We start from the raw sequence: 16965 nt of genomic DNA on the forward strand, positions 1-16965 counted from the left end.
CCGGCGGCGCCTTCCGCCACGGATCACTTGACATGTCCCGTCCCAGGAGGGCCAGGCCAGGCACGCTCCGGCACCATGGACCAAAGGGAGATCCTGCTGCAGAACCTGGAAAGGGCCCAGGGCAAGAAGCTCAACAAAGGAGAGTTTGCAGAGGAGTTTTTGGTGAGTTCTCTCAAGGCTTGGCTCAGTGTTTCAGCTCACGTCGGAGGGAATCGCTCGGTCACCTCTCCAACCTATGACAGTGAGATTTTCTAGGAGTTTTATAGCAGACACCCAGAAGTTAACTGGGTTAAAAGGAATGTAAAGACATGATAGAAATTTAGTAATTTGCATTTGAACTCTTTGCTTTTTAACTAATCACCCGAGTGCTTCCTGTTTTCTGCTTGGCGAATGCACTTGTCGGGACATGGTTTCACTTTGCCTGGTAACAGAACTGGGGGGACAGGGAGGAATATGGAGCCTCTGGTCCTGGTGACACAACTGGGGATACTGGGAGGAATATGGAGCCTCTGCCCCTTCTCCCCATTGCATTATTAGACCTGTGGCACACGAGTTCCTGCCAGGCATCTCTGGTTTCTCCTTGCCTTAGCTTGTCCTTGTTTCTCTAGAGCACAGATTGCCCAAGGGAGCTGTGGCTGCCCCATCCCTGGAAGTGTCGAAGGCCAGGGTGGAAAGGGCTTGGAACGACCTGGGACAGCAGCAGGTGCTCCTGCCCATGGCAGGGAGTGGAATTAGATGAGCTTTAAGGTCCCTTCCAGCCCAAACCATTCTGGGATATTGTGCTCTGCATCGAGCAGTGCTCCTGGCCCCTCCTGGAAAGTGCTTTCTTGTTCCCTCGAGGCAAAAGCTGCACAAAGTGCTCATGGCTCCCACCTCCCCCTGTGTCCTGCATTGCCCTGAATCTGTGAGCTCTCTGTTACATTTTTGGTTTGGGTGCCAGGGCTGAGGCTCAGATGGCAGTGCTGAAGCTGGTGGCTGGAGGTGGCTCTGGTGTATCAGCTGGAGGCAGGTGGCTCTGACAGGCTGTCTGGGCTGCTCTGAGGGGCAGTGACATTGCCCAGCTCTCCCAGGTACAGGGAAGGGTAAAACTGTGAGATCTGAGATGTGTCAAGCACTGGACTGACCCTGGCAGGGGGCTCTGAGTTACCGAGGGGTCTCCACAAGCTCCAGCTCTGCTCTGTCATACCAGCAAAATCTGGCCCTTCAAACACTTGGGGAAAGCTGAGTGCTTGGTTTCCAGGTGTCTGGGGTGGAGGGAAGTGATTAATCTGAGCCTGCAGTGACAGTCTGTTGTTCCATGGAACAAAGTGCTGTCACAGCCTGCTGAGTTTCCCGTGTCTCTGCCTGGTGTCTGCGTGTGTGAGGCAGTGGGCTCTGAGCCCTGCTGCTCAGGCTGGCTCCAGCAGCCTGATGTATTAATTTCTGATCAAAATGGCAGGTGGAAATGGTCAAGGCTGCATTTCCTGTTTTATGGGATAAGATCTTCTCAAAGACGCCTGATTTGTGTCTGCTTTTGCAAGGCAGTGGCCTCAGCAGGCCACCATGCTGGCTTGTTTCCAAACATGACAGATATATTCATGCCATTCCTCCACCCCAATTCCTGCCCTCTCCTTGTGGGACCAAGCATTTTTATGTGCAAATCGTGGTGATGTTACTGTAAGTGATAGGGGTTTTGTTAGAGTCCCCCTTTTCTGTTAGTGCAGGCTCCCCAGGGAATGGCCACAGCCCGAGGCTGCCAGAACTCCAGAAATGTTTGGATAATGCTCCCAGGCACAGGGTGGGATTTTGGAATGTCTGTGCAAGGCCAGGAGTTGGACTCAATAATTCTTATGGGTCCCATCCAGCCCAGGATCCAGTCCAGGATATTCCATGATTCTGTGTTTTTCATCCCTAGGTTTTTCCCAAGCAGTTTCATGTCAGATTATTCAAGGACAGAAAAGTCAGATGATTCAGGGAAGACTGGCTTTAGTATGGAGTGATGCCCCTTCCATGAGAGCTTTCCCTGGAAGCTGGGGGTACATTGGAAGGAGGAAGGGGAGGATGTGACCAGCACCAGAATTGCTCAGAAGGTTACAGGGATGTGAAGGCTACAAAACCCACCCTGCTCCCACAATTTCTATCCCACTGTGTCTGCCCCACATTCTTAATTAATAGAGACTGGACGTATGGACTGTCCTGAGCCTCCTGTACATCCTCCCTCACTCATTCCATCAGATCTCTGAGATTTAACTTCTATTGTGGCTGAATTTACTGTTTTAAAACTGCAGTTTAATATTAAACACCAGCAATCTGGACATAAAAATATGAAAGAAAAAATGGAGCAAGAATGATGCTTCTGAAACTGATGGTAACAAATACTGTGTGTGGTTTAGGAGCTGGTGGCAGTGAAATAAAATTCTGTGCTTTACCAGAAGAAAGATGCTTTAACTCCCATGAGTGAGTTTTAAGCTTTACCCTTAAAATGAAAGAGATGAGAGGTTTGCAGCCCTAAGGGTCTGTCCCAGGACTCCTTGTCTTTCACCACTCCATGGAGCCCCTCTGCTCCAGCTGCTTGTGCTCCCTTTGTGACTTGAGCATCGCTGCTTCCAGCTACAGATGGGAGCATCTCCACCAAAGTGAGAAAAATCAATAGATTTACCTGTCTTTTCTGGCATCATTTGTTGAAGGTGCTTTGACATTGTCACTCCTCTGATCTGGGTGCCATTTGAGAGGTTCCCCTGGGCCTCTCTCACTTGTGAGGGCGATGCTTTTGTCACTTCGCAAGCTGATGTGTGGGCACTGCCTCAGCACACACTTTCCATCCTTCACAAGACTCTCAGAAGGTTCTGTCTCTATTTTTGCTCTGAGCAGAGCCACTCAGGAAAGAATTGATGGTGGTAGCAAACGTGACCCCTGGAGACCTTCGTGTGCTCTCTAGCAGCGAGCTGGCTGCAGCACGTCTGCTGTAATTTGTTCCACTCTTTTATCACAGAAGCTGAAGACACAGTCAACAAAGTACAGATCGGATAAAATCTACCCTACAGCAGCATCTGAGCAGCCAGAGAATGTCAAGAAGAACAGATACAAGGACATCTTACCTTGTAGGTTGGAAATGGCACATGTTCCTACTCAGACTTTTGTTTTTCTTGCTTTTCTTGTTCTCATTCTCTGGTGCCTGCCTGCACAGCTGTTGTATGTGAGCATCTCACTGCTGCCTGTTGGCTTTGAGTCCTGCTGCTCAGATTTAGGGCTTTGGCTGCTGCAGTGCCTGCTCTGGAGGACGTTGGCACAAATCAACACACGGTGGGATTTTGGGGATGTCCTGTGCAGGGATGGGAGCTGGACTCGATGATGCTTGCAGGTCCTTTCCAACTCAGGATATTCTGTGATATTTCTGCAGACAGAAGGACTTCTATTCCCTAGGAAACACATCCTCCAGTGATAATCCTTGCAAGTTTCTGGTTAGCACTGTAGTCACTTGCATCCAAAGGCCTTTGGACAGCAATGTCCCCATGATGTGCAAAGCAGACAACAGGCAAACCCTGCTGTGGCTTGCCTTGGTGCAGTGGTCTCCAGAGGACTCTGTCCCAGCATCAGAGCAGACTGTCTCTTTTGTCCGTTCCAACTCAGAAAATAAAGTAAATCACAGAATCATTAAGGTTGGAAAAGACCTCCAGGATCAAGTCCAGCTTTCAAACCTTTGTATCTAAGCCCACAGACCTGCTTTGAGCCTGGAGTGCTGCAGGGTGGTTTTGGGCTTGGCTTGCTGCACGGTCAGAAGGAATCAGCATTGTACTGGGGTGGTGGCAGCACCTGCAGCTCTCCCCTAAAACCTCCCTCACCCTCCAGAAGGATCTTGTCCATCCCCTGTGTGTGTGGGCAGCAGGGCTGTGGGAGGAGGGGGGGACATCAGCTGCTTGCACAGCCCCCCACCCACCTGGATGGGCTCTCTGACATCAGTGGTGCTGCCCTCCAAGGGCTCAGTGACCCTGCAGGACAGACACTGACTGCTTCCCCTGCTTTTGCAGTTGACCACAGCAGAGTGGAGCTGTCCCTGATTACATCAGACACAGATTCTCATTACATCAATGCCAACTTCATCAAGGTTTGCCTCTTTTGTGGTGTTTTGTCCTGCCGCCTCGGTGGGTTGTGCCGGGAGGAGCAGGCTGGGGGCTCTGCAGCAGTTTCTGGGCTGTGCTCAAGGGTAACTGATGGAAGAAGATGAGTGAGCCCTCCAGAACCCCCTGGGCAGCACAGAGGCACTGGCTATGGGGCAAGGGACACACTCATGCCTGGGGTGGAACACTTTGTGGTTCTCAGCCCCAACTTCCTCATCGCCGTTGCTGCCTTTGGTGGGTGACAGTGGTGCAAAGCTGCCTGTGGCCAGAGTCACCTGGGCTGAAACCAGTGCAGAGGCAGGAAGCCTTGCAGTGCTGCACGGCTGGGACCCACTGCTGGGGCAAGCAGCAGGGCAGATCAGTGTGGGACAGCGCTCCATGTGCAGCTCCACCAGTCCTGGGGCTGCCCTGGGCCTACAACCCTTCTGTGACTGATGGATGGATGGATGGATGGATGGATGGATGGATGGATGGATGGATGGATAGATAGATAGATAGATAGATAGATAGATAGATAGATAGATAGATAAATAGATGATAGATAGTTCCCTTCATTCTCCATGATGGTGACCAGTGGCCCAGGGCTCTGTCTGTAGATCAGACCTTCCCAACAGGATCACAGTTCATTCTCTGGCCATCAGCAACAGAGCTGTGGCCACATCACCTCCAAGCTCCCAGAGGTGCTGTAAGAACTGGTGCTGGTCTCTGGGAGCAGATCTCAGCTCAATCCCAGCTCCCCAGCTCGGCCCTGCCTTTGGTTTGCACACCACTGTGTGAGTAAATGTATGTGCCCAAAATTCAACTCTGTGAAAGTCTTTCTAAATCCTTAATGGGCTTGCTGGTAGAAGTAAATTCAGAGAGAGGAATGACTTTATTTCTGCTGGTGAACTATGCACAGATGTGTCCATGTTTGGTTTGAATGTTCCAGGGTGTCTATGGGCCAAGAGCATACATTGCAACCCAAGGTCCTCTCCCCACTACTGTCACTGACTTTTGGAGGATGATTTGGGAGTATGAAGTCCTGGTAAGGTGCAGATTTATATTTAGATATAAATGTCCTTTTTATTTTTTAAGAACAGTTGTCCTTCCAGCCTGAAGTCCTTTGTTGGGACTCAGGGGAAGGCAGCCCACAGAGTTTCCTTATCACTGATAAGTACCCACAAGAGATGAGTTTAATTTTGCTGCCTGGATAAGACACTCATGTTCAGACTTTTCTGATGAGCCTTCTTCCTGCAGGTCGTGGTCATGGCTTGTATGGAGTTTGAAATGGGGAAGGTGAGTAGCATGTCACAGACAGTCCTGACTGCCAGGGCAGGGTGAGAGATGCAGATTTTTATTAAATCTCATTAGTGGCAGTGATTTCTGTTTGATATAAGCTGGTTTTTGGGTCTCCAGCTGCAAATGGTCCCGTGGAAGATGTCCCTGCCCATAGCAAAGGGTGAAAGATGATCTTTAAGGTCCCCTCCAACCAAACCAGTCTCTGGTTCCATTAAATTCTTCAGCCATTTCCAGCAGCGTCGGGAATCTCTCTGGAAAGGGAAAACCAGCAGTGGCAGCTCCAAGGAAGGGCAGGCTGGAGCTGGACAGCAGCAAGAGCTGAGCCTCTTCCCAGAGTGAATTTTGTTCTGAAAAGTGAAAAAGGGCCAGTGAGGAATAACCAAACACCTTGTGCTTGTCCCAACAGAAGAAATGTGAGCGGTACTGGGCGGAGGTGGACGGCTCCCCCCTGCACTGCGGCCCTTTCTCCATCACCTGTGTGAGTGCAGCCACCCCAGCAGCCTGTCCCACCCCAGGGAACCACAGAAAATCTGACTCTGACTCCTTCTTCTGCAGGAGGCTGAGGAGAAGAGGAATCAGTATGTGATTAGAACTTTAAAGGTGACCCTGAATGAGGTAAGGAGGAAAGGTCAAGGCAGAAAAGGTACCTGGGCTGGCTTTGTTATATAAATAATATATTAAAATATGGTACATATTGTGCAGAATATTTTACATTGCTCAGGCTGCTGAATTAGATTTGACAGCAGTTAAGGGAACAAAGGAAGTAAAAAATTCATTAACTCAGACCTCAGTTTCTGAAGGTGTTTGTCAGTCATGGCAAATCAGGCTCTGGGTAAGTGAGGCCAAAAATGTCATAAAACAGCTCCTGCAGCAAAACCAACTGCAAACTGCTGCTCTGCCCTTTGCTGCTGCTGCAGATGGGAGCTGGGGATGGAGCAGAAATCCAGCTCCCCTCCCACCATCCCAGACCCTGCCACTCTTCTCCTGCAGGCAACCCGCACCGTCTCCCACTTCCACTACAAGAACTGGCCAGACCACCACGTGCCCTCCTCCATCGAGCCCATCCTGGAGCTCGTCAGGGACATTCGCTGCTACCAGCCCGATGACAGGGTCCCTGTCTGCATCCACTGCAGGTGGGTGAGCTGGCTGCCAGCAGGGAAGTGCTGGCAGAGCCCTGTGCTCCCACGTCCCAGGGGGTCACAGGGAAGCTGGCCAAGCCCACAGCCAAGCTCCTCTTGCAGGGAGCCCTAAGGCAAAGGGGGACAGCCAGCATGGCCAGGGGGCAGGGAAGGAGGCAGCAGCAGGCCGGCAATAGAATCACAGAACATGGAATTGTTTAGGTTGAAAAAGTCCCTTAAGATGCTCGAGTCCAGTCATTGGCCCAGCACTAAACCACGTCCTCAAGTGCCACATCTACACATCTTTTCAATGGTGACTTCACCACTGTCCTGGGCAGCCTGTGCCAGTGCTTGACAATGCTTCTGGTGTAGAAATTTTCCTGAATATGCAATCTAAACCTCCCCTGGGGCAACCTCAGGCCTTTTCCTCTTGTCCTGCCCCTCGTTAGCTGGGAGAAGAGACCAACACCTGGCTGGCTACACCCCCCTGTCAGGGAGTGAGAATGTCTGGGTCAGAGACCACCACCACTGGCCATGGCCACCAGCTGGTCACCACAGGAGGACTGAGAGCTGTTCCCAGGGCACGAGCTGTGCCTCCTGTTCCCAGGGCATGAGCTGTGCCTCCCAACCCTGTGCAGCAGAGCCCTGTGCGGGCTGCAGCTGCAGCATCCTGCGGGTCTGCAGGGTGTGTGTGGGACAGCAGGGTGGCAGGTGGCTGTGAGTCCTCTCCAAACATCCCTGTGGGAAGCACAGCGTGCCCAGGCCGTGCCCCGTGCTGTCCTTGCAGTGCTGGCTGCGGCAGGACCGGCGTCATCTGCGCCATCGACTACACCCAGAAGCTGCTGAAGGACGGGGTGAGTGCCAGCCCTCAGTGCCCTCCGTGGCCCCTGCACCCCTCTGTCCCTCCCCAGCCTTCTCTCTGCCTTCCAGCCCCTCTGGCTGCGCTCAGGGGGATTTCAGGGGGATGGGAGCTCCCCATGGAGAGCGGCAGTGGCCGAAGTGCGGATTGCCCACTCCGTTTGTGCCACTCCTCTCTCTTCAGGCACTGACAGCATCGCCCCAGTGGGGCAGAACCTCCCCTCCACTGCTCGCTGTGGCCAGGCCTTCAGCTCACAGCACGTGGTGCTGACCCTCACTCTTCAATACATATTTACTGTTTGTCTCTCCACACTCACACATCAGATATTCAGTGTTTGCAAACCAGCCCCTTGCTTTACTCTGCCTCTCCAATAATGGTACAGGCAGTAATCCCTGACCTCAGGGCAGGTGCTGGGACTCAGAGGAGATCCTGCTGTGTTCCACAACTCACTGAACCCATCCAGCTGGGAAATCAGTGCCATGCCCTCCATGCTGCCCACAGCTGTTGTAAAAAGGGTATTTTCTGTGGAGTGTGAGACAGGAGGGAGGAGAATGGTTTGTAATAAATAAAATAGCACTTTAAGCAAGCACTTTGCTAAAAATTATTGCAGTAGCAGGCTTGGATTTCAGACAGTGCTCTGAACTGCACCATGATTTGGAAGCTTTGTGGAATTAGACCTGTCTGTAATTTTTTATCAGAGAAATCATAGAAATCATTGAAAGATTTGGGTTGGAAGGATCTTAAAAATCTTCTCTTTCCAGTCCCTCCTGTCCAGCCTGGCCTTGGACACTTCCAGGGATCCAGGGGCACCCTGTGCCAGGGCCTCCCCACCCTCACAGGGAAGAATTCCTTCCCAATATTAAACTCAAATCTCTTCTCTTTTAGCTTAAAACCATTTTGTCTTTTCTCTTTCTCACCAGATTGTTCCAGTGAACTTCAGTGTTTTCAACCTGATCCAGGAAATGCGCACACAGAGACCCTGCATAGTGCAGACCAAGGTGTGTTTGGGGAGTGTCACCACTGCTCCATGCTGGCCCCTCACCTCTTCCCAGTAGGGTTCACAGCAGGGAAACCCAGAGCTGCGGTGCTGGTGGGAGCTGGGGTGTGGAGATATTGTGCAAAGTCCCTTTTCTGAGCAGAACAATGATTTGGCAGAAGTTGATTTGGTAGTTGAGCGTTTCCTTGCGGACAGCTGGGCCAGTGCTCGCAGTGGGATTTATCAAATGCTTACACTGTGAAACCAGGGACTGTCCAGGCAATAAAGTGGGAACTTTCCTCAGCTGCAACAGACTGAAGAGGAAGCTCAGTGCAGACCAGCGTTGTTTGCGCACCCAAAACCCCCCAAATGCCTCAGTGGGAGCCCTGTGAGAGTTGTGGCTTCTGCCTCTTCTCAAAATTCACACCCTGCCAACAGACAGGAAAGGCAGCTTCTCTCAGGGTGATGCTTGCCTGGGAAGAGGTGGCCATTCACAGGTCCCAGTGGTGCTGGCTGTCACAGTTTCTGTCTGTCTGGAATGCAGGAGCAGTATGAGCTGGTTTACGATGCCGTGATTGAGCTCTTCAGAAGGCAGATTCAAGCACTCGATGCCCAGAAAGATTCTGCTGCTTCACAGGTAAAAGTCCCTGGACAAACATGCTGCCTCTTGCAGCCTGGGCACTCCAGCTCTAACCCCAATTCCTGCTGCAGATCTGGGGTAAATTCCCATCTTTTCTACTCCCCTTGATACCCAAACCGAGTGTCTTTTGATGTTAGCCCATGAGAATCCAGCTCTTCCCCTCAATGTGCACTGCTTATCACAAACAAGACCTAGATTTTCTTCAGTCTCAAAACAATTTTCTATTTTCTATATATTTTTATGATTGTTTAATGTCATGAATGGATAGAACAGCATGAATTTTTTACAGGACAGACTGATTTCCATGGGGATGTGCCAGTGAAACTTGAGGGATTTTCAGACCAGGTTTGGAAGGTCCAGGTTGGGAAGCTTGGGATCACAAGGCAGGGAGGCTGAAAGTGTTACCTCGTGTGTGCTAGTGAGGGAACCAGCACTACAGCCTGTCTGTGGGAGGGCATGGGGGGAAATATCTTGTGAAAAAACACGGCAATGTCGCACAAATCTGTTACACCTCTGAGGAAAGAAATGTGGTCTTGGTGTGAAGTTGCATATTAACAGGAATAGCCAAAACCTCTCTGGTTGAGGTTTTCTTTGCTCTTGCTGTTCTGTGACTGCTGACATGAGCCTCACTGGATCAAATTCAGGAAAGTAAATGCATCACAGCAAAGGCTGGAAGGTCACAGTGAGCTCATTTTGTCAGAAACTTTTATCTCAAAAATTAGGAAGGGGATCCTGCCATGGGACTCGTGCCTCAGTTTTGCCACAGGATTTGCAGTTCATTCCAAGCCAGAGCTGAGTGAGAAAAGAACTGAAAAAAGCATTTTTGGACTGGTTAAGGACAGAGTGTGAGCAAAGGTCACACAGGGCTGACACAAAATGCAGAGGACTTTTCAAGTCAGGATGTGGTTTTGTAGCTCTTGCCCAAACCTCTCGCCCCCCTAAACCTCCCTGTCCTCTGAGGACACTGTGCAGAGCACGGGGATGGCCATGAGCTGGTGTCATGCACAAAACCAGCACCCAGCTGGGCTCTTGAAGGCAAAGTGTCTGCACAGGCTGCTGCCAGCTGTTTGGCACAGCTGGATAGTTGTGGGGCTAGCTGTACTCTCATTTCAGAAAGGTGCTGGCAGAGCTGCTCTTCAGAAAGTTCTGTCTGCAGTTTTCAGCTCCACCTTGGTGTCATTTACCAAGTGCTTTAGTAATTAGAAGTATTTGGCAAAAATCCCAGCTCCTGAAGCAGCGTGTTGGTTTTCTTTACATTCTGCCTCCTCACTCCTGTTTGCAAACATTTCCTTTCCCCAGGAAGGAGCAGAGCATCCTGCAGCCAAGCCAATCCTGACTCCAGTGGAAGACATTTATGGCCTGAGTTCACTCACCTGGTAAGCCTCAGCACAAGTATCCCTGGTGGGTATTTGCTGTGGCCCACACAATTTCAGAGAGATGAACTTCTTGATGTGTGCTCTGGAACACTCTAGCTTTCAGGATCTGCTGCCTCCCTCGAGTCCCACTTTGACTCTCACGTTTGTTCCTAACAAAATTCATGGAATCATAAAGGTTGGACAAGTCTTCTGAGACCACCAAGCACAACCATTAAGTGCCAGGTCCAACACTAAGCCATGTCCCCAAGTGCCACATCTACATGTTTTATGAGCACTTCCAGGGATGGTGTTTCCACCACTTCCCTGGGCAGCCTGTTGCAATGCCTCATCACCCCCAAGTGAAGAAACCTTTCCCAATTTCCTAATAATTCCTGCTCTTCTCATTGATATGTCTCAGCTCTTCCCTGTGTGCCATTATCTGTCCTCTTCTTCTGCCCTGGGCTTTGTGTCACTCAGTGTTTCACATATGAACTGAAAACAGTATAAAACAGTATAAAAGAATATAAAGAAGTCTCATGAACATGGAGACTGGTTCATCCCAGCGCTCTGCCTGGCATGGAGTGCCCCCACACTGGTCCTATCTGGCATCTGTACGTTCCACTCCAGTGCCCCTTGCTGCAGGAGCAGCAATCCTGAGGATGCAGCTTCCCAATGCCAGCAGCTTCCAGGGGTGGTGGGATCTCTCTGTGGACATGTTTGGGATTGCAGAGTCTGCTTTCTGTAAATAACCATGTTTTTTGGTTCGGTTTGCTGACATCAAGGGGCTCCTCTGTTCACCATTTGATGGTGTTGGAAGGGAGCACAGCCTTGCTGGAGGCTGCATTCCTGAGGGAATTGCTCCTGGCAGCAGGGCTGTGGGCTCTGTTAGTGGGCTTGCACTTTCTGAGCCCTCCATGGCTCTGACTCCACACCACTTTATTGTGCTTTTACTGCAGCTCAGAGCGAGAGGAGCAGGCTCCCCACCAACATCTCCCTCCGCAGCAGGACGGGCACCAACATCTCCCTCCGGTGGCACAGAGCAAAGCGTCCCTGCCCTCGCTGTGTGCCTCGGGAGCGCAGCCCAGCTCTGCCAGGGGGGCGCCCCCCATCAGACAAGCCATCTCCTTTGGGGCTCTGAACTCCTCCAGCTGCACGAAGGCAGCTGCTGGCGAGCCCTGGGGTGCTGGGGATGCCCCTCAGAAACGCTGCAGCTGGGAGCTGGAGCTGGACCCAAAGGGAGCAGGCAGGAGAGCACCTGGTGCCAGAGCACCTCTGGCATGGACTGTATCGACCCCCCTAGCGCTGGGGCAGTGGGGAGAGGGCTCAGAATGGGATGCAGGGGATGCCAAGCCTGTTTGGAGTCCCCAGTGGCCGAAAGCCGGTCACTCGAGCTTCCAGGATGGATTTTCCCCTGCGCACCTGAACCCCTCCAGACGGGCAGCAGCTGGACCCCCAGGCCACAGGAAGAAGGGGCAATGCCCTCACCCTTCCCTGTGCTCAGCAGAGGACCCCTACTTCTCATCACTGTCTCCAGACGACCCTGTGTCCCCCGTGTTTCCCTTTCTGGGGGGGCAGGATGAGCTCCTGCCTTCGTGCTCTGCCAGTGCCCCCCTACAGCCCACCACAGCCAGCTCCTCATCCCCCCACCATGCTCCCCTGGAGCAGGAGAGGATCTGCTCCTCAGGTAAGTGCTACTGGGACAAGGGGACACATGGGACCAGGTCACTCTGGACTGGGGCATGCTGGAGGGAGTGGTCAGTGTGGTCATCTGGTGTCCAGGCAGGGCTATAGCTGCTCCTCAGGACTGGGCTCTCATGGGAGCAACTGGTTTCATCCTCACACTCTTCATCCTGCCTGAATTTTTTTCCCACAAACATTTTTAGAGCAGTGTAATTTTGGTGTTTGCATTACACAGCTGCTCTGAGCCACTGTGTCCCCTCAGAACAGCTCTCACGGGGAGGCAGGGGTGGTGCTGACCAATTCTTACACCAAGGTGCTCCAAAAAGCATTCAGAAATCTCCCAGAAATGGTTTTCTCTGAGGATCTAGTTTTGAGGTCAAACCCCACTCTTTGCTGCAGATTGTCATGCAGGAGACACTGAAATCTCACCAAGATTGAGAGATTCAGGACTTCAGGGGGCAACCTACGTGACACCCCATCCCATGGTGGGGATGTTGGATCTAAATGGTTTTTAATGGTTTTCCCTTCCAACCCAACCCATTCTGATTCCATGATTCAACACAAGTGTTTGCCCAGATCTATAGCATTAAATCCATCACCTGTCATATGAGGAAGGTGGAATTATTCCCTGTTCTGGTTAGTCCTGGTTCAGTCAGACTTTTCCTATTGCCCACATCTTTGGCACTTGCTCCACTTTGTCCTGGCCTCAGTGTCACAAAGACATGCTCGTTATCCCAGTGCCCTTGGGAAGTCCTGGGAGGTGCAGCCCAAGGCAGCAGCAGAACCACCAGCTGCATGCCTGGCTCTGTGCTGGGTTATGCTCATTTTCCTCATGCAGTTGGTGCTGGGAATTATTTGGATGTTTAACCATAGCTCAGAGGTGTTTAACCTTAATCCCTGGTGCATGGCAGGAGCAGCCCCCTCCCCTGCACAGGTCTATGGTGCCCTCATGTCCTGCCATGCCAGTAACCTGTCTGTGTCTCTCCAATCAGCCCCCCTACCACAGCCTGATGATGATGATGATGCTCCTCCACCCCTGCCCCAGCGCACCCCCGAGTCCTTCATTGTGGCCGGTGAGCCAGGTGAGTGATTAACAACATTAAATGTGGGGCTGAGCAGCACTGGGGGCTCCCCCAACATCGGGGTGGTTCTGTAGCCTCTGGCAGTGCCTGGGATGAGGAATGATCTCACTGGTGTTCAACTGCTTCCAGGGCAATTTCCTCAGGCCATTTCGGATTTCCAGATTCCAGACAGAAATCCAAATATTGGAACCTCCTGGGAGTGGAGTGGTGAGTCTCACTCAGAGGGGTTTCATGACCCTGTGAGACTGAGACCATGTAAGGTACAAGTGGCTTTTTACCTCTTTTCCAGCACTATTCCTATGCCAGTCTCCTTACCACGTTTCCTTCTGTGAGAAAGACTCTAGTTTTTGGCACTTTATACTTGCCATAAATGATTTCATAGAACCACAGATTCATGGAATAGTTTGGGTTAGAAGGGAATCTTAAGAAAATCCCCTTCCACCCCCCCCAGCTATGGGCAGGGACACCTTCCACTAGACCAGGTTGCTCCAAGCCCTGTCTGACCTAGCTTTGAACACTTCCAGGGATTTCAGGGCTCAGGATTGGAAAAAAGACAGGGTCTCAGTCCAGCCCCTTCTTATCAACATCTAATTTACCCCAAACATTATTTTTTGGGATTCTAGGACCAGTATAGGGTAATAAACATATTGTGCCTCATTTAGAGAAGGATAATGAACACATGACATTAGTGCTCTGCTGAGCTTCACCAGCCCTGTGGAACCAACAGTGCCTAAACAAAATTTAGGCATCTGTTGATCATCCCATAGCTGAGTGACAGCTGTGTGAAGTGGAAGAATAAAGCACAAGTCTGTCTTCCTCTACACGAGTGGAGGTGTATGTGGGAGGGTGTTTGCACATCACATCCTTTCCTCGTCTTCTCTGGCTTCCTTGTGTGCAAGAAAACAACATTTGGATGTGGGAATTTTAAATACCTGCCTTGTGTTTTGTTTCCAGAGTGTGAAGCTTTGGAGCCCACGAACAGGTATAAGTTTAACCCTGGGATAATCTTTGGAATTAAGACCTGCTTTTTTTTCTGAAACTGCTTTATTTAGTAAATGCGTTTAGGAACTGTGCTCAGTGCGATGGAAATTGTTGCTAAATAGTTCTGCAACTAAATAGTTCTAACCAGAACTAAACAGTTCTGCAAACAAGTGAACTGGGAGGTTTATATTTCCTAATCAGTTCCTGCCTCATCCTGTTCATGAGGATGTCCCTTGCAGCCTCCTCTTTGTCTGCATGTTGTGCGTTTCCTTTGAGACAACTGAGATAAGCTGGTTGCTTCTAATGCATACATACATATATAAATATATATATATAAAAATATATATAATATATATAAATATATATATATCATTTTAAAGCTATGTAACCAACTCTTTTATCTTTGCTTTCTCAGAGACAGCCCAGGATAGCTCCAATTCTCCTCCTCCGCTTCCTGAAAGAACCCCGGAGTCGTTTGTTCTCGCTGAGGCAGCAAGTAAGTGCTGAGCTCTTTTCTCAGGATCTGACTGATGTTTTACACTCACACCTAAACCTGGAGGCTCCTGAGAGCATGGCCCACTTGTTCAAAGCATTACCAGGTAGTGCTTCAGCACTTCCCTGCAGGAGAGTTCAGCAAATACAACGAAAATAAACACAAGTAGGGAATCTGCAGAAAATTTCTAGGAGTGCTGCATTAGAGGAGATGAAAAGCAGCAACAAAGCACTTGGAAAAAAGCAGGAGGATTTGTGAGTGATCACTGAAAATGTACATATCATGTATGTTCCCAGGTCTCCAGCCTTCTGCAAGAAATTCCTCGAGTCCTGCGGGTTTGGAGAACAAGGGCTCAGGAACATCATCCAAAGAACTCATTAAATGCTTCAGGAGGAGCAAGGTAAAAGAAACAAAAGGTGTGGAAAAAAAGGGAGGGAGAAGAGCTCTGGCACAGCTGGTGCTGCTCTCTCACTGGTCACTGGGGGAACAGGGCCTGCTTCGAGAGCGCTTGGGTTCAGGGCAAGAAAACAAGAATAAATAAAATATTCTGGTGCAGAACTACAAACACCCACCCTGTCTGCACTGGGAACAGGGAAACCCAGCCCTGCCCATGCCAGTGGCTGTGCCTTGGCACTCCATCCACCTGGGGTGCCAGCTCCCCTGGGAAAAAGTTGCTCCAGTGGGGTCTGAGTCTGTCCTACAAGGACAGAACCATCGCCAGCCTCCTCTTGCAGGGCCTCCTGTTAATTATCCCTGTGAGATTGTACTCTGGGGGTTAATGGTGGAACAGAAAAGCACTGGAGGAAACCAGCAAGGAAAATACAAACTGCAGGCTTTGGGGATGACAAGGAAAAAGCCAAAGAGAGCGGCACAAAGTTTGTTTTTTATGAAATGTGATAGTTGTATGTTGACCAGTGAATTCTCGCAGCAGCTGATCTATTTATGCCTGTACATTTATCAGTGTTTTTGCACATGTGCATTACCAGCAAGTTCCCTTTACCACAGTAGCTGATCCACTGCTTCACACAATTTTTAAAGCCTTTTTCTATTATTCTTTTTTTACAGAGCTTGAAAATATTGAAAAATGTGAGAAAAAGTAAGTTTTCAGGCTAATATCTTTGCAATGGCTTTAAGCAAGTATTTAAATGTGTGGGACCAGTGACCAGCTGCTCCAGTCTCATTTTTTATTTCTAGGCATCTGCAATCCATCTTCACTGACAAAATCATCAGAACCTGCCCCAACAAACTCTCCGAGGTCTTTCCTTAACTTTGGTATGTTTTGCTCTTCGTGTTTTGGTAGGATGAACCTGGTTCTTGGAAGTCTAAATGCCAGGCAGAACACTTACAAACTACAAATATTTCAAATAATGCTCATTGGGTTTTACATATTTAACTTTTACACATTTACAACTTTATTTGCAACTACAAGATGTTGCTTTTCTATCATATCTTAACACTTGGGAAAGATCTGAAACTGCAAGTATTTTCAATTCCTGTGTTATTTTAAGTGATTACATAATCAGCATCTGTAACATACAGAATTTGTTGCATTAAAAAACATATAATTTCTTCCTAGGCTTTGCAAATCGATTTTCAAAACCTAAAGGACCAAGAAATCCACCCCCAGCATGGAATATTTAGATGTATTTTATAGACTTGGTGCTGCAGATTTGTGAAGTCATCCTGAAATACTTGGAATGCCCATCCCAGTGAAGCTTCCACCAAAATAAACACATCCAAAGCTGTTACACGGTATTGGCAGCTCAGGCACTGCTTACACATTCACTGAATTTAAAACCAGAGTTTTAAAGTCAAGAATGTAAAAGTAGCAGCATCTTTCAGTTAATTCGCAGTGGGATGGAAGGTAAACCTTGGAATACAAGTTTGATCCTAAGGAGAGGCATATTTTTGTCGTGTTTTGGAATATAATCACTTCAAAAGGATGGATTGGAGCATAAACTGATGATGGGACCCAGTGAAGGCTCTGGAAGGATCTGGAAAGCCAACCGAGCTGAGTGAGGTGATCAAGACCCTCTCTCACATTTGCAGGTCTACTGTAATCAAAGACACTGAAATGTTTACATTACTTGGACAAAGAGGGAATTAGCACCCCAAATTTTAGAAACAATATAAGCTTTTTTGTTTTTTCCATCTGAGTGGATCAGAGCATTTGTCTGGATTTTGGGGCAATAAGATTTAAGATGGTGATTGATCCCATGGAAACTAAACCGGTGTAACTGCACAAGTGGCTGACCCAGCTGCTCTTCTATCTGGGAAAAAAAAAATTCCCAAAACACCATATCAGCAAGGAAAATATTACTGTACTCTAAACCAATGCTGTTTTCAAGGATTTGTGATTCTCCAGCACAGAATTTCAGGTTGGAACAGGGAAGATGAGATTTCTTG

At 49.5% G+C, this 16965-nt stretch overlaps 1 protein-coding gene across 1 annotated transcript; it reads left to right on the top strand.

The window, feature by feature from the left end:
* Positions 1-75: 75 nt before the first annotated feature.
* PTPN22 (protein tyrosine phosphatase non-receptor type 22) lies at positions 76-16200 on the top strand (the record flags this gene model as incomplete). Its single annotated transcript, XM_084220849.1, has 22 exons — positions 76-162; positions 2972-3080; positions 4008-4084; positions 5026-5121; positions 5334-5372; positions 5782-5853; positions 5931-5990; positions 6366-6508; positions 7281-7347; positions 8273-8350; positions 8873-8965; positions 10268-10344; positions 11280-11530; positions 11624-12007; positions 12915-13085; positions 13215-13345; positions 14040-14067; positions 14482-14562; positions 14856-14959; positions 15625-15655; positions 15754-15831; positions 16136-16200. 22 exons carry the CDS (start codon positions 76-78, stop codon positions 16198-16200), a joined length of 2322 nt encoding a protein of 773 aa, XP_084076975.1.
* Between the last annotated feature and the right edge of the window lie 765 nt (positions 16201-16965).

Source organism: Fringilla coelebs (genome assembly GCF_963513975.1).
Source record: "Fringilla coelebs genome assembly, chromosome: 23".
Classification (NCBI taxonomy): Eukaryota; Metazoa; Chordata; class Aves; order Passeriformes; family Fringillidae; genus Fringilla; species Fringilla coelebs.